Source organism: Centruroides vittatus, unplaced genomic scaffold, assembly GCF_030686945.1.
Source record: "Centruroides vittatus isolate TY-2023 unplaced genomic scaffold, ASM3068694v2 contig_1012, whole genome shotgun sequence".
NCBI lineage: Eukaryota > Metazoa > Arthropoda > Arachnida > Scorpiones > Buthidae > Centruroides > Centruroides vittatus.
The window spans coordinates 496,961-517,510 of NW_027120659.1; the positions used below are offsets into that span (position 1 = coordinate 496,961).

The window sequence follows — 20,550 nt, forward strand, 5'->3', positions numbered from 1 at the left end:
TCCAATTAAAAATATGATTTAAGAAAACACAATTAATTTATTCGAAAGAAACTTCATTATATCGAATGCATTTTTCCAATAACGTTTTAATGAATTAAAAACTATCAATTTTGAAAATTCCTTGTTTTGAGAATCAAACAGTCCTTTTAAGTTATGAGTGCGTTGACATCAAAATAACCATTTTAATTCGTATCATTATGGGTTGCGCAAACCAATGTGGGCGTTGCGCAACAAGTGTTGGTAACACTGACAAGTGTAACACTTGTGAGTGTTGAAAAACAAGTCGCTCATGAAAAGTTCCTAGGGATTTCTTAAACGAATTTGGTCTCGAATCCCTACAATAGATTCCAGATTTGATCTTGGATTCCTCAGAGCGGTAAAGGGCAAATCTATCGCTTTGGGGATCCGGGCCATCGACAAATCCTAGGAAGTTTTCATGGGCACTCGTTTTCGGATATGTCGGTCTCCATCCTCACCGCTCGATTGCGCCCATTCTTGGCCTGGCCAAATCCACGGTGGTTATGAGAAAAAAAAGGTCATCTTAGTGTCTATAGAACGGATAGAGGGGGAAAATTTAACAATAATACAGAAGATATTTTAACGAAAAGTTAACAAAGTTTCATTCTTTTCTGTTTCATAAAGTTATTGATTTTGAACAGGGGCGAATTCTTTGGGCTTGCTTATGCTTAAGTTTTGACTGTCAATATAATTTTTATATGAGAACAAATATGCCAATAATAATTTATTGTAACGTGTAAACTCTTTTATCATTTGTCTTTCCTTTTACACAGACAGCAAGCTGGCTAGCCGTTTTAAGTCGGTGCGATGCCTGCGGGAACCCGATCGCTCACTCGTGTGGAGGTTTGCTACAGCAAACATGTGCGCGCGGCCGTCGTCATTCGAAGCATTGTATCGAAAGCTTGCGGTACCCAGTCAGCATACATGTATTGTGTACAGGGGCGGATCTACATAGGGACTAATAGGGCTTAAACCCTGGGGCCCCAGTGTCAAGTGCTCACAAAAATTGAATTATTATCATAAATTTTAAATACTGTTTCATTATAATATATTTCATGTTTAGATATAGAACTTTTTTATTCACCTCAAATAACGTATCTGCCTATTGTTTAGTGCTACAGATAGGTCTATTATTCTTATTATAACTTTCAGCATGCCCAAAAATTTCGCGGGAATTATTTGGACATTGAAGATCAAATAGTAATTATTATTATTATTTTTTAACTCTTTCCGCCCTGTGGGCACTAAGAGGGCCTCTTTTGGAAGGCCCATTATGGGTTCGGCCAGGCCCACAATGGGGCGACGGATGGTGAGGGACGGGGCCCGACATATCCGAACGGACCACCCCCCGAAAAATTCCTGGAGATTAATTGACCCGTTCGGATTCGATCCCGGGTTCCCCAGAGCGGTAGGCTGCAACCTTGACCGCTCGGCACTTCTTAAGTCTTAGTGTTCGGATTCGATCCCGGGTTCCCCAGAGCGGTAGGCTGCAACCTTGACCGCTCGGCCATCCGGCCTACAGTAATTATTAATTACTATTTGGAGATAAACTTTCGCAAAATTCTCTAAATCTCAAATACTATTTTCTTATAGCATTCTATAAAAGTAAATGTAATTTATTACATATTAATGATATTAATAATAATATAATATTACGGAATGAAATACTTTATAATTTAAATGAAAATAGAAGAACGTCGATAGATGGCGTAAAAGTTTAACATCTCGGCACGAAGTAAATCCTGACATGGCTGGAGTATTAAAAAAGGTAAGATATAAAGTTAGCTTTGACTCAAAGACTGTAAGTTTGAAGTCGTAGCGTCGAACAAGGCAACCTAAACCAATGCACAAAATATATAATGGCATTATAAGTTAAGTTTCAAGAAACTGGAATAAATGACTAGAATAATAATACGAACATTATAAAAATGGTTGAAGTTAACTTTAGGTAATTTTTACGTGTACAGTACAGCCCTATTATCACTTCTGTAATCATTTCGACTGTACTTGAAGAGGAAACATTAATATAAATGATGCGCCAGCTAAAAAGAAGAGTGATGAAGATGGACTCGTGTAAAAGTTGGTCCCTTCTCACTTCAATTTTTTAAGCAAAATATAAACTTGTAAATGTTTTTTACTTACAGGTAGACTTTACAAAGTATCCGTCACGGATCTGAATAATAATGTGCGTGGAGTCTCGACGTGAACCTTTATTAAGCAAAGGGAGAAAGTGCACTTCTCTTTCTTTCTTTCTTGTTTATATAGAGATTCTAGCCTGTCAGCTTTTTCTTTGAAGTGCACCACTTAGCCATTAGGTGAAGTTAGTGCGGTAGACGAAACGTTCCAAGGCTTCCATATGTTGACGAGGAGGAAGGTCTGCTTGTGGCCAATATATGGGAATTCAAGTGCGAACGATAGTGAGATCCAGTGTCAAGGAACGATCCAATTCTTGGCAGGCCACGCAAACTGCGAGCAAACTAGCCAATAATGAGTAGATGTTTCTGACAGGCCACAGTGGGGACAATCAGGCGAGATACACAGGCATCGTGAGTAAAGAAACCCATTCAATGGGGCAGTGCACTTCTCAAGTTTTTTTGAGAAAATTGACATTAAGAAATCCTCAATGACTTAGCATGTTTCTATGAGCTTTGTTTATCAAATGTTTTGTGACTTTTCTCTTTCATGTCTGTAAGGTTGTGGGATAGAATTGCAATGACAGAATTTTTTTTTATCCTCATCCAAATAAGTTGGAATTTTTACTTAGATTAAATAATTAAAAATCGCACGGGCTTATACATTTTGTTTATCTATCTACTAGTAAAAATGTGTATATTTGTTTCTTAAACCTCTTGCCTTGTAAATGTATTAATGTATTTTAAAAATTTTGGAGGTCTATTTTTATAAATAAAGACAAGTAAAACACAGTTCTTTTCTGTTAACGGGACACCAGTTGTAACTTTAGTTTGATGTGTGATATTGTCATCTGCTAAGACTATCACGTTTAACTATTTAGCTCACATGACTGTGTTGGCTTCGAGTAGCCCACTTGACCGTTCCTGGAGTACTTGATGTTATATAGTTTTAGGGATGTGTGGGGGCTTGTCCCCATCTGGATGCTGTGAGGTGCAAGCAATAGCGAGAACTGAAGTGTATGTCTACATCTGAAGCATGTAGAATAGACAGTATACTGATACATGTTAAAAACTGATCTTTGGAAGCAAATGTCTTGTGAAGGGTCCATATCCTGAGGTGGTGTGAAACCCCTCATTCGGAGCTTGAATCTTGCCCATTGCTGTACATATTGGCTAGTGTCCCATTAACAGAAAAGTATCTAAACTTCAACAAGTTCTTGCAAAATTGTTTTTCTCGTTGAACAAAAAGTGTGAAATATTCCGAGAAGACTACATAAAAATTCATTCAATAGTCCATCAACTGTTTGCCCAATTTTTGCAAAAATGTTGTGTTACACATGGTTTGCATCAAAACTTAGATGAAAGAGAAGTTTTTATGAATGTTAATGAAGTATGTTTTGGTACTGAGATTATAATAGAGTCCTGCTAGTCCGAACGTTTGCCTAATCTGAACATGTTTCGGTTGGTGGCAAGGTAATTTTCTCTAACAAGAGATTCACTTGGGTGTTCCCCTTTCTCTTTCCTGCATGAACCACGTGAATAAGGCTTCAAGCTTGTCAAACGTTCAGTACCTTGCTGTTTGTTGATTTTCAACTGATTTTTCTGAAGTAGAGGCACAAAACTACTTGTTCATTGGGCAGTTTTTTTTCCAGTTGATAATTGTTGCCTTGCCCACTCCAAACTCTACTGCCAATTTCGTTGCACTTTCATCCTTGACCAGGGTGGGGCTCTGACGTCATTGATGGTGTTGGATCTATATAAATCAGACCTGTTTTACTGCTTGCTTCTGCATTATTTCAATTATTTGGCTAATCCGAACAGGGCTTGGTCCCAATTAGTTCGGACTAGTTTGTTTCTCATTTTCATGTTCTGGTACATCTGTTTCCAATGATTATTAAAACATTCTTTTGTTTACTTGTGTTTTTTGTTTTTAACTTTTAGAAATAAAGATCTTTAAATGTATTTGTAGTAGACAATAGTTCCGAAAAAAAAACTTTTTTAAGGCAAGAGTTTTAAAAAAGAAAAATACACATTTTTACTAGTAGATAAATAGACAATGTATAAGCTTGTGTGATTTTTAATTATTTAATTTATGTAAATATTTCACACTTATTTGGAGAGAGGAGAAAAACATATATTCCATCATTGCAATTCGATTCCATAACCTTGTGAACATGAAAGAGAAATGATAGCCTCAAGCCACAAAAAATTCGATAAATGAGGCTCATAAAACTTGCTTATAAGTTATTGAGGATTTGTTAATGTCAGTTTTTTCAAATGCTTGAGAAGTGCACTTTCTTCTTTTGCTTAATAAAGCTTCATATCGAGACTTATCCACACACAATATTATTCGGATTCGTGATGGATACCTCATAAGGTCTTGTTAGACATCACAAAAATTTGTTAACAACCCAATTATCTGGATTCAAGTGTAAAAAAACAAACATGATCATCTATATCCCAGGCATTTTACAGAATACACATTTCTGATAATGCTGTATCTGTCAACTATCCTGCTTCCAGAGGGACAATCCTGTATTCAGTACTCCAGGGCTTTCTCCCTCATTTCCATAAATATGACAGTTTGTCCCACAAACAAACTGTTTTTGGTATGTCTTCAAAGAGCATTTTGGCAACAGCATTCCTGTTATAAAATTCATATATGTCTGCATGACACTATCAGCATGCTTCTCGATGGTAAAACCATGCTTTGTTTATTTTGTTTTTATATTATTAAATACAGTTTCTTGGGTGGTTATTGATTTCTAGAACATAAACATGTCCATCTTTTAGAAATCAAAGTAAATTCAAAAAAGATGACAAGACTTTTATTGTTCCATAATGAGGAAGTGTAAATACTTTTATGTTTTCAAAGAAGTGGAAATACCCTTTTGCAGTTTTCAAAGAGAATTTCATTTTAAATTTATGAACTATGTTCTCCCAGAATAAGTTATTTGTCCCTCATTTAAGACCATATCTCTGACTGTTACAATAAATGGTTGACTGTAATGGTAATTTAAAAAATACATATTTTTACAAACAAACTATATTTTTTCAACTTTCATTTTCAGAATATGAGATACAATGGTGTCCACAGACTATAAAAGGAGAGGCACATACTATAAAAAAAGGGCATTGTACATTACATAAGGAGCTTTAAACCCTATGATTCAATATCGGATCAATGCTCCCACAAGGTGGCATTGGATGCATTCGGGACTAACTTGTCTTTGAAAACAAGGAATGGATGAGGTTTTGGTCAACATATGAAGTTTCATGTGTCACTGGACAAATATCATTTATTCTGTTCTTTTATATTTGCAGAATAGGCTAGAAGTCAAGAATTTTCTGTTGTTTGGGGCCCTCTTGGGGATTAAGAAAAGGACAACTGGGAAGAAAAGAAGGGGTATGTGCCCCAATGTGTGAATGTGTGGGTGCCCCTAAAGATATATTGGTTTCAAATTATCCAAATATAGCCTACAGCAGAAAAAATTAATTTTGTATTTATTTATGTATTTAATACTAATTTAATTTTAGATTTTGAGAGATGATAACATATTCAAATTACTCAATAATTCAAATTAATCAGGTTTGAATTAGATTTAGCTCTATACATTGAATATTAATAATCAGTTCAATATAAAGTAGTGCAAGATAATTATTAAAATTATCCCTAATGTCAAGTAAACAACTACAGAACTGGATGATGATCCAAATTTATCAAAAAACCCAAAAATTCAGTTTTCCCGAATGTCATATTCTATATTTAAATGAGATTCAAGGCCAGAATTATGTTTATTTCTTGCATATTTTCTTTCTTCATTTATTGATCTAATTATTAACAAACAAATTATTTTTCATTATAAAATAATTTAAAAAGCAATAAATTTTTCAGACCACAAATTTAACTGGTTTAGCTGTTGCAAAACATCCTCATCATGTAAGTATTTTTATATACTCTTTGAATATTTAACATTTTTTTCTTTAATATTATTTTAATTAATGATTTTAATTAATATTATTAAAAATTATTTTAATTATATTGATTAAAATTGAAATATTGATTGAAGTTCCATTTTAACATATCCCAAAGTAATGAAAATTTTTTCTCTACTTTTCACCTTTCTATTATGATATTATCAAATCTTCCAATGAAAATGAATGAATAAAAGGCACAATTGCCAGAGCATGTTTTTTTTCCATTTTGCAGTTTTTTGTGGAAGTACAGCCTCAAATGAAGGGCCATATCTATAATAGAAAATTGTTTTTGACTGTCACTGGTGTTTGTAATGATGAAAAAGGAAAATGACAATTTTTACTTTCCTGGTTGTTGTATATAACAAAGGGAAATTATGGCAATCAGTCAATAAACGATCCCCCAAGATATAATATCCTCAAACACAGAAACATCCTCATTTGGACTCGGGACTTTGAAATGTTGAGAAATGCAAAAATATTTGGGTGTAATTTCTGTATGTGTAGATGTTAGCCTGTGTGGTGGGCACAATTTTGTTCACCCTGTTTGAAGCTTAATAACTCCTGTACTTTTTGTCAAAAATTTTGAAATTTTGCAGGGAGGTTTGTTTATTAGGGGATTAATGATGATAAATTTTGGTGGTTAAAGGTAGATAGGGTGGGGAGATAAAGGGAATTGTGTGTATCTCCAGATCTCCATTAGGGTCAGGCTTAACTTATTCCCCAGTATTCCCAACATATCAGGTCAAAACATAATGACCTTGACCTGTGGACCCCAGATATCTTGTTTCTGCATCAGGATGTTTTTGATACTAGATGTTGCTAGTCAGCATAATTTTTACATTAAAACTAACTTCCAAAATATAATTTTTTGTTTTTACATAGATTAATATTAGGGTTTCTCAAACGGGATCTTGGTCGTTTTTTTAACCCGGGAAATTTTTCTTATCCCGGGAAATCCCGCAAATTTTTTAAAAATTCACATTTTTCTTATTTTATGTTAAGGTTGAGGAAATTTTTCAAATAGAAAGTATCATTAACTCATAAACTGTCAGAATACATTTATATTTATTAATTTTAAACCTACTTATTAGTTTTTTTTAACTTTTGTTCGTTATGGCAGGTCACAAATGGTCAATAATCAATACGTAGCTTATTTGTGGCAGAACTCTCAAAATTCTTTACCAGTAATATCTGGAATAAGTGTGCTTATGCTGTCTTAATTTTTAACCATGCTTAGTAGCTTCAATAACTGCGTAACGCCAAGTTGTGCAAATTGGGCATGGATACAAACGCGTACAAAGTCTGCAAGTATGAAGTTTTTCTTCATAGCCTGATTATTAAAGACAAACGAACTGCCAAATTATTGGGCTATGATCTTTCTATTAATGCAGCCGAGGTAGACAAATCAAGAATACTAGAGAACAAAAGAAGTACTACAATCTCGAAAACGAACTAGAAATCTTTCAGGATACAGATGAAAACACATAATATTTGTCTTCTCTTAAATGCATTAAACACGATTCCAATCACATCAATTGAATCGGTAAAGGCATTCTTGGTAGCAAGACTTTTCATTACTAAAATAAGAATCAGATTGAGTGGTTGGAGGATCGACCATCTTTGCTTATTAAAATCTTATAAAAATTTACAATATTTTGTATTATATTTTATTTAAAAAATCAAAAATTACCTTCTAAGTTAGAAGTTTGATCTAAGTTTATTTTTTTTAATTTTCAACTCAATTCAAAGGCATTTTTGTCGTTGCTGTATGCAGTTTCCAGCAAACTTTAATAAATTTTTTCTATTTGTGAAAATTTCTACGTAATTCAAAGGTAATTTTTAATACGTATCTTATACAGCATTATTAATATGATTTTGGAGGATGCAGAACGTATTAAATTACTTTAAAAAATGAAAAATAATTAAATCATTTGATTTCGTGACATTTTGTATATCTTAAAAATAATTCATTTTGACCCGGGATCCCGGGAAACAGTTCACTTTTATCCCGGGATTCCAGGTCAAGCAAAAAGACCGGGAAATGAGAAACCCTAATTAATATGTCTATTTTGTTTGTGCAAAATAAAAAAATAATTTTGGACAATACAATAGCTATGATTATTTTTTCTAAAATGTGGAATTTGCTTGTTTGCTATGCACACCTAGGCCATTCAACCAATTGCTGTCAAAGTCAGCAGTTACATTCACAATTTGGAACTCATATGTACTGATGATAATAACCAACAGATAGCAATAAGCTAGATAAATAAAACTATAGTTAGTGGAAATTCTACTTTTATTGACTCTGATATTATAAGGTTATGTCTAAACAATTAAAAATATATATAGTATATATCAACAAAACCTTCAACATCCAGTAATGAAAATTTAAAGTAAAAATTTATGAACATTTTCAATCTTAAGCAAGATCTGCAAATGGAATGCTCAGAATGTTCTGAGCATTCCAATTTGCAGATCTCATTCCAGTTATTAAGAAAGTAAAATATATATATAAAATTTATTAATTAAAGTAATAATCCAGTATTATATGCCCATAAGTGAAGTTAAAAATACTAACAATTTAAACTATGAACAAACATATTTAAAAAATTTAAAGCACTGGTATGACTGATAATAGTTGCATGTTATCAGCCACATGTTCAGGCTGATAGAGCAAATAAACAGCTTATAAAATGTCTTATATTGACAATAGTGATAACTGTAATTGAAGCTCTGATTACAATAAGCAAAGTTCTGCAAGTTTATTTTATCTTAAATGTTTTTTGACTTGTTAATGCTAATAAAATATAATTACAGCCATAAGTATAATAAATGGGTTTTACTCTGTCACTATGTGTTTAAAACTATGGCAGACCACTGTTGTTTTATATTTATTTTGTTGTATATGAAGCGCACACGATAGTGTTAAGTCAAATTTTGCTAGTCCTGAAAAGAAAAAGGAAGAAAACAATAATCTAAAAATTTTTTAAAATGTAGACTGCTAAAAAACAAATTTCTGAAATTAAACAAACATTGTCACCTTGAAATTGATTTACCATTATTACAAGCATGAAACAAAAGCCAATTTCAAGATAATTTTATTTTGGTGTTCAAAAGAATTATTGAAATGATAAAATATAAAGAAATTAAGAATACTGCTATAAAATGATGTGGAATTTATTGTTTTAATAGTGAAAACATTTAGTATTAAGAACAAAATAGTTTCTTTAAATAATATTTTTATTATTAATGTCTTTGTTTTGTACTTCTTTACTTTAAAAGACTCTGAGTGTTTTATACAACAAAATTTTGAGAGCCCTTCAGAAAATTCCTCAGGAAGCTGCTTATCGGAAATACACTGAAGATGTTATTAAGAACAGGCTTTGTATCGTAGAATCAGTAAGTATTATAACTTTTTCTTATTTTATTTAATTGTTAAAATGTTTTTTTAAAAAATAAAAAGACTTAGTCGCTTCCAAAAATTTTTTGGTGGATCACCATTTATTTCCTTAAAATGTTCGAGAATAAAAACTTCGGGATCAAAAAATTTTTGAAAGCGACTGTCTTTTTATTTAAAAAAAAAATTTTTTCATCCAGCGAAATTCTAAAACTAAAAATTTTAAAATGTTTTTAAGAATAAATTTTATTGAAACTGTATATTATAAAATAATTTGTGCATTATTGTCAAATACAGTTGAGGGCTACAGTTGTATTATTTACTAGGGAATATAATTTGCAGATAATAAAACTATTGCATGTGTATGAGTTTGGTCCAATGAAGTACTCACCTATCTATAATCAATAAGCACTGCTGCAACTTATCACTTTCATTTTTGGAACACACCATCTGTTATCAAAGAGTGTTGAGATAGACCCGTCCGATCCATGACAAAATTGGGATAAGGAAGTTGGTTGAGAGGGCATTTAAGCATCACGTGACTGTTTTAATAAACAAAACTAATCGATGATCACTTATTTATTCCTGTTATGTAACGTGAGATTTTTTAAAGTTGTGAAGTTATAATCATAATATTTCTTCTATGAATCGCTTCTTTATCGTCCATTTTGTTGTCTGCTTTTTGTTTCTCGTTTTTTCCCGTTAAGTGTCGCCTCTCATCTCCCTGTAAGACAACCAAATCTTGCAAGAAAGTCGAGTTTCTCAAATAAATTTATAAATTTTATAACGAAAAGAATTTACAAATGAAATTTATCAAAATATTTGTTTAATCAACGTAAAATGTCTATTGCTAATTTTGTCTAGCAAATTAATTCAAAAGAATATACCATCGAGTGTTTCATTGGAAAATAACTAATAACTTTATATTCTGTATTCCTTCTCTGAATTTCCAAGACTTACAGAAAATTATTTTGTAAAGTACTATTTTTAGTATCTTAGGAAATCGACACAAAATGCGGTCGGTAAAACTTCCGTTAACCTAACGGGTACTTTACGCAGATTCGAGATTAGTTTGCCAGGCCTGGGCTTTTAAGCGTGCACCGAAAAATTAGTAATAATAACAATAAATATCAAGTCAGATCAAAAGTTCAAATATATTTAATTAGCAACTAGAATGTACTACGTACAAATGTCAATAATCCAAACAAAATTTATTAACGAAATTCAACAAGTCAACCCGACAATAAACTCAGCTACTTAGCTTAACTTAATATTAATTCCCCTTTGAAATTCGACAAATCAAATACTTAGAAACTATGAACAAAATCTCTTACTAATTAAACGTCTATCCGTCACCTCACTATACGAAGAACCTATTTCCTCAATCCTTTCGATATCGTCAATCGAACTCCTCTTTAACACCTTGGATCGTCCAATTATCAATCTGGACTTCTATCAGAAAATACTTCACTTTCGAATTCACCTCGCTCTCAAAGTCGCCTCGATTTGGAATTCACCTCTCCTCCTTCGGTTAACGTACGGGTTTTATACTGTGAGGTGATGTCACACTTGAGCTGGGTTACTCCCCTTATTTACATACTTAGTTGCTAACATTAACTTTCTTTTTCTGGCAGCTTTAAGTTTCCGACAAAGCTTATAAACCGTTTACAAAGTATTTATCATAATTTTCTGGGATGTTTAAGACGGTTTATCAAGTATTTCTTTACTAGTGAATGTGGGGACTCCCCCCTCCATTTTTTTTCTGCGGACTGTTACTTCCGCCGGGCAGCGCAAGTGCGCAAGATTTTCCTACGGCGCTTATTTTTTTTTGTGAGTTGTTTTATCTTCATTTTTCATTACTAACAAGAGAGTGGTGGGGAACCTTCGTCCTAAATAAACATAAACCCCAAACAAAAGATAATAAAACGGAAATAATAATAAAATAAAAGTAACGTTCGGACTCGGTTCCTTACGATATTTTTTCTTATTATTTGGTTCATATGTTTATTGCATGCATGATGGCTAAAGCTAAGGACTTATCACATCATTTTTTAGAAAAAGTTCAAGTAGAAAACAGAAAACCAACTGTATGTAAATTTACAGTTAGAATAACTCATAATGTTTAATGATGAAAGTTGTAAAATAATGAAGTTTTCTGTAAACACATTTAACAATATAATGAAAGGAAGAGCAGTCATGTTTATATAACTTTTAAGTCAGCAGTATATGTTTTTCTTTAATAATATAAATTAAAGTTAACCCAATTAAAATTAAATAAAATATCTTTAATTAAAACAACGCGACTTGTCATGTATCGCGTTGTTTTAGGTAAAGCAGAGCAACTTATATACATATTATATTTTTATAAATTTTATTTATAGATTTCTTTTATGTTGTTTTTGAAACTGTGTTCGATGAATTTGTTGGACTATGAACTCAAGATTGAGTTTTAAAGTAAACACTTGGCTTTATTTCCATCTCCATTTCAACTAAATGGAGATGGAAATAAAGCCAAATGTTTACTTTAAAACTCAATCTTGAGTTTATAGTCCAACAGATTTCTTTTAGTTATAAAATTAATAAATTTATTCGAGAAATTCGACTTTCTCAAATATTCAATGACTCATCATCACTCAAGGATTGAACTGATTAAAATTTCAACTCTCAAAAATGATTCATACTGAAGAAAAACACGATCTTCATTTTGACCCCTGTCTCCAGTTCTACAAAAATGGATCATTTTTGAGAGTTGAAATTTTAATCAGTTCATCCTTGAGTGATGATGAGTCGTCGTAGAAAATTTCATCAAGCTCAGACAACACATTCTAGAGTTATAATGTTCACAAGGAATGCATGAAGTCAAGTATTAGTCGTCACTTTGTTCCGACAATAAAATTTAGCATTCAGCATGTCTATTAGGAAAATCATGTAGTCTAGTATTATGTAAGATTATGCAGATCAAGCACACATCAGCTAATCAAAAAGTTGGATAACGTATAAATTTGCAACTCCTGTATACTGTGTGGATGCATTGACAGTCACACTACCAGACCTCCATTTGATCTTTGCCTTCATAACTTCCTGCAATCAATAATTTTCACTTAGCTGTTGTGTTTGAAAACTTTTTTCCAGAGGTTGTAGTAATATTTTTACTTTATAAACTCCACTATTTCTCCATAGTTTATACTTCAATGCTTCATTTCTTTACAGTTTTAGTATGAATTTTCAGATTACAATTGATCATTGTTTGCTAATTATTGATTCTTTTAAAGATCTAGAGAATTGATTGTACTGTACATAATAATGCCAATATAAAAATATTTTATAGTATTTATAATCTATCAATATATTATTAAATTGTCATAATTAAATTTGTTTGATGCAACAAAATTTAAAAGATGAATTCAATCTGAAAATTATGAGTTGATAATTTTGGTTGAATTTATCAAGACTAGTTAAAATAGATGAAATTTGTTCTACAGAGAAGCATTCATTTTGTTCATAAATTAACAATTAAATAAATTGATTTTGAAAATAATGTGAAGAGTTAATAAAACATATGACTTGAATTCAGTTTTAATTGAATATACAGTGGAAATTTGATTATTCAAACTTGATGGTACTAGGAGTCTTTCAGATAATCCTGTGGGAACGCCGGGAGGTAGGACGGAGTCGGACCTCCTTTTTTTTGGCGAACAGGTCGGCAAGATCCACCCCACTGTCAAGGATGGCAAAATTTTTATGATATCCTGACTCGTCGGGATTGGGTAATTAATTGTCAGGTCGAGTGGAGGAAGTGTGTGGGTTCGTCGATAAGTCAAGGCAATATCCGAAATAACGGAGCCAGGATAACACAGATAATGATTTATTTGGATAGAGAACCTAATACAGAGAATCTACACATCCCGTCCCTAATCGCATGGGAGAGAGAGTTCACAAATGTTGGGGGAATCATACCTCGTCTTTTGATGTATCGACAACAATCGTAGGACGGATCAGTCGGTGAAAAGCGGGTCGGTCGTTCTTCGGCTCTGGCGGTGGGCGGAAGGATCGGGCTTGGTGGTTTGTAGATGGCGGCTCCGGCATCTTCGAGTTGGCCTTCGATTCGGATTCGGATTTGCCGGGACGTTCGTCGTCTTCGGATGTTCAGCCACCCCGTTCCCAGATATCTCCCCCCTTTACATACTCCCGGTCTCGTCTGCTGCGATCACCAATCGCGACGGAGGGTGATGAGTCGATCTCCGTGACTCAGAAGTCGGATCCGGAGAGGAGGGAAGCAAGTTTGACAGCGGAAGGCTGCACATCCTTTGAATCTTGATCGCTATCTCCCGAGGGGGTTTGAACAATAAAATTTGAAAATCAGACTGGCCGGTTTAACCCGGTCCTCACAATCCAAAAACTCAATTATTTTTATGTTTTAGATATATCAAGCATTGTGCATATAAAGTTTCATGAACTATAAATATTGTACTGCAATTACTGTATTTGAAAGTAAATTAATTTACTCAAAATCTAATGTAATGCCATGTAGATATGACTTAGTTTCACAGCATTACAATTGACAGATGACAATAATTTCCAATTATGTAGAGAGTTTAATATCTGTGTATTATATTCTCTTATTATAGCCAAGCAAAATGCAACACCATGAAAGAAGCTTCCATTGTTCCAATATCAATAGTCCATCATGGTGTTGCATTTTTCTTGGTCAGCAGTGTAGATATTCAGTTATATCAGTAGCAGTTTTAAGATTTTTAGAGAAAAGGAATCTTTATTAGGTTACAGCAAAAGTCAAAAATTTTTAAATTTATAACCTTAGCTTTTGCCATCTTTAATTATTAAATTATTGTAAAATCATTCTTTTAATGTATAAATTTTTAAAACTTTTAATAATAAATATAAATAATAAACTGGTGTAGATTAATATTTTTGAGAACTTTAATGCATAAGTTATATAATGTGTGACAGTGTTAATTTTATTGTTATTGCTTTATTAAAATGCCATTATCAATTTCAACTTAAACATTTACGCACACACACATGTATATATATAACGTAGAAGTAAACTACTCAAAATATTAATTCATAAAATTAATCAGACTCGTTTTTTAAATAAAATTTAGTTTATATGTATTAGAAATTTATTTTTGAAAATAGATGATAATGATGTTATCTTTAATTAATAGGAAAAGGATGTTGAAAAGCTTGAACAGAAGATTAATGGAGGACAAGTTGAAGAACTGATTATTCAGGTAAATTTAATTAGATTTTTGATAGTGTAGTTAACGTTTTATGGATTATGTTGATACTAATGGAGTATGTAGCAAGTGATTATTTTAATGTAATATAAAATTTCAATTTTTTTTTCTTGTTTTTCCGTCAATTTCTTTACATGTTGAATTTATTTGTTTATTTTTTGTCGCACACTGGTAACTGGTTCATAGGGTATGTTTTTACTACACCCCAGTGTTGTGTGTTGTTGTTTGTTATTTATTTTTTCTTTATCCTGTTGAGATTCTTTTTATTTATCTAACAGTTTCTTTATAAGTTTAAAATTTATATTTGTTTTTTATGTATTTCAGTTAAACTTTTATATTTAAAATATTCATTTTTATAATTCTTATATGTAAGCGGAAAGTGGCACAAACTGGAACTGAATATTTAAAACATTGTTTAATATGTCCATTGACTATCAGAAATAAACAGTTTTTAAATTTTTAATAGAGGTGACAAGTTTTGTTTATTTGCATAAAATTTTCACATTCTGTTGGCTAAAAATAGCTTTCAATTATTTCTATCATCATTTTAAATTTTCTTAATGTTTTCCCTATTTAAAAATAGTTAAAATAATCATTGTTGGAAATTTGATCTTGTATCAGTTTCTCAGTATGAACTTCATAATAGTTAAGAGCTCCAGTTAATTTGTTTTTACTATACTGTGGAATATGAGGTTGTATGGGTGATTGAGGTAGCTGACCATCACCTAGGTTGTTTGTCTATGAAATTGGTTTTAATTTAGAGATACTGATAAGTCAAATTGCCTAAAGCAGGCCGCAGCCTGCAATAATATTTTTTGCGGCCTGCATCGCATAAAATATAAATAAATATTGTTGATTTTTGTGAAACCGTGTTGTATTATTCTTAGAAGTCTCGAACACAAATTCGTGTTAATAACAACCACATGGCTTTTTTCCACCTTTATTTAGTTGATACGATACACGTTTCGGGCCTTATGCCCCTCATCAGTCAACTAAAAAAATATAAAACAATGTATACAGCGTTTTTACCGACAAGTTATATAAACATTTAAACGTATATAACATACCAGTTCTTCCCCAGTATGGCACTTGTACACGGTAAGTTTGGACATTACAAACTCAAGAATAAAAGTTATAAAATTCCTGTACATCTATTTTGAGTTAAAAAGTACAACTATTTAATATAACAATAAATTTAAATTAACTATGGATAAAATCGGGACAAGTTCTTACTATTTGTTCTCTTGTACTTCTAGTAGAGATGGTTAATGCACAGTACATTTTCAAAGGTCGTTCGAGCACTTTTGGCTCGTTTATGTTGAAACGGATTTCAGAAAATTTCCTTAAAGACAAAATTGTAGACAAACCTTTGGTATAAGTTTTAGTCTGAACTTTCCCCTGTTGAACGTTGTTTAGGTTATGTGACAGTTAAAATTTGCATAACTACATGTAGGGGGTTGAAACAAAGTAAGCCCCCTGGTGGTATTTTTTGGTAAAATATTAAGATTTATTGTATTTTTAAATAAATATTAAGATTTATAATATATTTAACTAGTTTTTGTTTATATTTATACTTGTATTTTTATTTATACAATTTTCTGAGTTAATTATAGCAAAACTTTCTTTAAACTTTCTATTATATATGTCTTTTTCTTTATACAGAATTTTGGTGTTGTCTTTATCAATATTACAATTATTTATTAAGCAGTGGTCGTGGAAAACGGATTGCATCCTTTGGTGCTTCATATCAGCTATATGCTCCTTTATTCGTATTTTTAATTTCCGCTTTGTTTCTCCAATGTAGGTATGTGGATCTTTGCAAGAACATGGTATTTCATAAACGACGTTTTTAGATTCTTCGATGTTTTCATCAGGTTGTTTTTTTCTTTTATTTATTATTCGTGATTGCAATTTTTCATAAAGGTGGAAAAAAGCCATGTGGTTGTTATTAACACGAATTTGTGTTCGAGACTTCTAAGAATAATACAACACGGTTTCACAAAAATCAACAATATCCATTGTTATAAATAAATATATCAATTTCCCAGCTTTAAGGTAAAAGTGTTAAAAGAAATCCAGTTCCTGGATGATGTGCAAACATGGTGGTTGCTGAATAGTAATTGCATTTTGAATGTTGGAGAAAAGGTTTTGGGAAGAGATTGCCAGAAAGAAAGGAACTTTGGTGGTGGAATGCTGAAGTACCAGCTGCAGTTAAACAAATGAAAGAGGCAAAGAGAAGGTGGAATTTGATAGGAAGGCCTGAAGATAAAGAAACTTACCATTTGGCAAATAAAATGACTAAAAAGATGGTGGCTATTGCAAAAGCAAAGGCTTTAGAAGAGGCTTATAAAGTTTTCGAAAGGAAAGGTGGTGAAAGGCAGTTGATGAGAATTGCCAACGCAAGAGATAAGGGTTCAAAAGATTTTACCTCTATTAAACTGATGATAAAGGAGTAGTATTACAAGATTATGAAAGGGTCAAGGAAAGATGGAAAGAATATTTTAGGAATTTATTGAATGAAGAAAATTCCGGAACTTTATATGAGAATGGAGAGGCAAATGAAGGAGTGGTGCAAGATATTAGCAGAGAAGAAGTGGAAAGTGTCCTTAGGAAAATGAAGATGGGGAAAGCAGTAGGCACTGATTGGATCCACTTATACAAGATAGGTGTTTAAAAGAGCATAGCAAAATTAATCACTTTGAATTGTCACTTTAGACAATTACTTTAAATGCATGTCCTGTATAAGTCCTACATTTGTCAAGGTATGAGATTTAAGTAGTAGTTATTATTTTACAAATTACCATCTACTAGCAATATCACTATTAGATGGATGTTATATTAGAAAGCTCATTATAAAGCAGGAAAGCTCTCTAAGAAGCAAAAAACTGATCATCTTTAGTGTCCAGAAAATGTCATCATTTAATCAGAATAATGCTTAACTACATATCATAATAATCTATACTTCTATACTAATATATAAAGAGGTAACTAAGTTTCGTTGTAACAGGTAATCTCCGAATCTACTCATCCGATTTCAAAAATTCTTTCACCAATATTTAGAATGGACCTTCAGGGTGGACATAGGCTATATATTATTCCGTTAAACATTCATATAAATTAAAAGATATCATCTAGGATTAAGGCTTTTATGTCCAACAGATGGCGCTAACTCCGACGACCTAAGTTTGCTTTTCTGCGAGGCATTATGCCTTTCTGTGAGAATGGACTAAAACAGATCATTTTCTATCTATCTATATAAATAAAATATAACGTTCGTTTGTTCCTACCAATTCCTTTGAAATTTTGACGCAACATTGCATTCAAATACGCACGTGTTTTTATATAATATACGTGTCGAAATTCCCCACCCACCGGGGGAGATGGACGGGATTAAGGCTTACCGTAAAGAACTCGGCTTCTATTATACTATTTTAGATGCGGTTTTTTTTTGCGTTTTAATAGGGTACGTCAACAGAATATACACTAAAAAGGTATTTTCCGATATTCCCCGCGGGGAGAGGGACAGGAATAAGACTTACTATAAAGAACTCTGCTTCTATTTATACTATTTTAGATGCAGTTTTTTGCGGTTTTGATTGCGTTTTAATAGGGTTCGTCAAGAGAATGTACACTAAGAAGGAATTTTTTAAAATTCCCCCCACGGGGGAAGTTTTATACATTTATAATAAATACATTTTGAGCCACAACAACGCATGGCCGGGTCTGCTAGTGATATATAAAGTAGAAATTTGATTATCCAAACTTGATGGAACCACGAATCTTTCAAATAAACAAAATTTTAGATAATCCAGAAACTCGTTTGTTTTCGTGTTTTGGGTGCATTTAAAGTTTTATGGACAATAAATACTGTAGTGTAATTACTGTACTTGAAGGTAAATTACTTTATTCAAAATCTAACATACATACAAGTGAAAATGCATCAAGTTGCGAGATTCAAGTACAACAATTGAATAGGACAAGAAGCTTTGAACATATTGTGAAATAATAACGTTTGGCAAGACAAGCATTGATCTGGTATCTGGGCTCATTCTTACTGAAACATTAATAAATTAAATGCTACATTACAGTTCCAGGACCAGATATTTGAATTAATGATTTTGTTGTTTTTGAATATTTTTATAACAAATTATTTCTTTGATCTCATCAAAGTGTAGACCCTAATGTGTTTTATCTAATCTAGCAGATCTAATCGTTATTAGATCTGTTTCTTTCTTTCTAGTTTCTTTATGTAGAACTGGTTTTCAATTCCTGTTATTCTTTCATAAAAGACTCATATTTCAAATATTTTTTACAGAAAACTATAGCTTACAAAAAGCAATAAATGTTTTGAAAAAATATATTATTCTATAAATGGAGTTAAAGTTAAATTTTTAAAAATGTATTTTACTACTATCCATTTCAAAGCTAATAGATTTTAATAGCTAACATATCTATTAAAATTAAAAAGTATATAAAATTACTACTGAACATATTCAACTTTGAGGGTCCCAATACCAATTTTCTACTGATAAAAAATGCATATCTGTTGGTTTTTGATGCTCTGTTACCTATATAAAGCATATCAAAATCAGAGGGAATGCTTAGGTGATATTTTTTTATAATGATGCACTACAGAATTGCTAATATGTATAACATATTTGTAAGCTAAAATATAATTTATTCATTATTAAAAGAATTCTAGAAAATATTATACTATTCTTTTAAAACTTTTTATTCAATATAAAAATGAAATAATTGTTTGAGATTATATAATTCGGTTGTTATATAATACAGTATACTAGATGATAAAAATGAATGGGACAATGATAATGTTAATCACAAACAAAAGAATAGATTTTTATTATGCTAGTTTATTATATTTTGATTAAGTTTCTACATGTTAACACAACAATGTAACAATATCAGTTATTGAAACTCATTGAACAGTATTTTGGAATACAAATGTATAATGCAAATCAGTCATTTTTGGTTACGTGACAGCACAGCAAGCAAAAACTCTGGACACAAAAATCACCCAATATCTTTTTATCTTGTGAACATTAAATCACATTTAGGTAAGTGTGTGATTTAAAAAAATCACTTCTTAAAATTGACGTTTTATATAAAATTTAGACTTCAATTTAGCATTTCTCAATTCTAGAAGTTGGAACAATTTAAAACAAATCATGTATAATTGAAGTAAATGTTAAAACAGGATTCCACTGTACCTGATACTTTTATTATGCATTTATGGCATTAATAAAAATATCATCATCAGTTAAATTCACACAAATTACAAAAATTAATATAAAAAAGAATGCTTGTTTCTATTTTTTATATATAATTTAATAATTGCTAAACTTCAATAAATTAACATTTAACAACTACATACCATTATTAGCTCAACATTATTTATTTATATCAGTGAAAATAATTTATTTTATTGGATAAGATATAATTAATTTTTAATCATAATAATTTTAGTTTGTAATTTAATTAATTTTTATACATTTATCTAGGCCGAAAATGAGTTGATTTTGGCACGTAAGATGGTTGTATGGAAACCATGGGAACCTCTTATTCAACATCCTCCACCTAATCAGTGGAAATGGCCCTTATGAAAAAATAAAACATTAAAAAATTTAATAGCAAAGTCTTGGTGATAATGTACAATTATAAATGTATAGCAGGCATTATTGCTAAATACATTATGTTAGATGATAGAAATGATTAGAAAATTGTAAAATAAAGAATTTAGCTTGTTTCA

At 31.5% G+C, this 20,550-nt stretch overlaps 1 protein-coding gene across 1 annotated transcript; it reads left to right on the forward strand.

Moving 5' to 3' along the window:
- The first annotated feature begins 1,714 nt into the window (after positions 1-1,714).
- ND-13B (NADH dehydrogenase (ubiquinone) subunit ND-13B) lies at positions 1,715-20,550 on the forward strand. The gene is made up of 5 exons (XM_067283895.1): positions 1,715-1,786; positions 6,046-6,090; positions 9,411-9,527; positions 14,712-14,777; positions 20,303-20,550. Exons 1-5 carry the CDS (start codon positions 1,766-1,768, stop codon positions 20,402-20,404), a joined length of 351 nt encoding a protein of 116 aa, XP_067139996.1. The 5' UTR covers positions 1,715-1,765; the 3' UTR covers positions 20,405-20,550.

Coding starts and splice junctions, on each gene's coding strand:
- ND-13B (XM_067283895.1), top strand. CDS start 1,766: ATGGCTGGAGTATTAAAAAAG. Junction 1,787..6,045: donor TGGCTGGAGTATTAAAAAAG/GTAAGATATAAA, acceptor TAAATTTTTCAG/ACCACAAATTTAACTGGTTT. Junction 6,091..9,410: donor TTGCAAAACATCCTCATCAT/GTAAGTATTTTT, acceptor TTACTTTAAAAG/ACTCTGAGTGTTTTATACAA.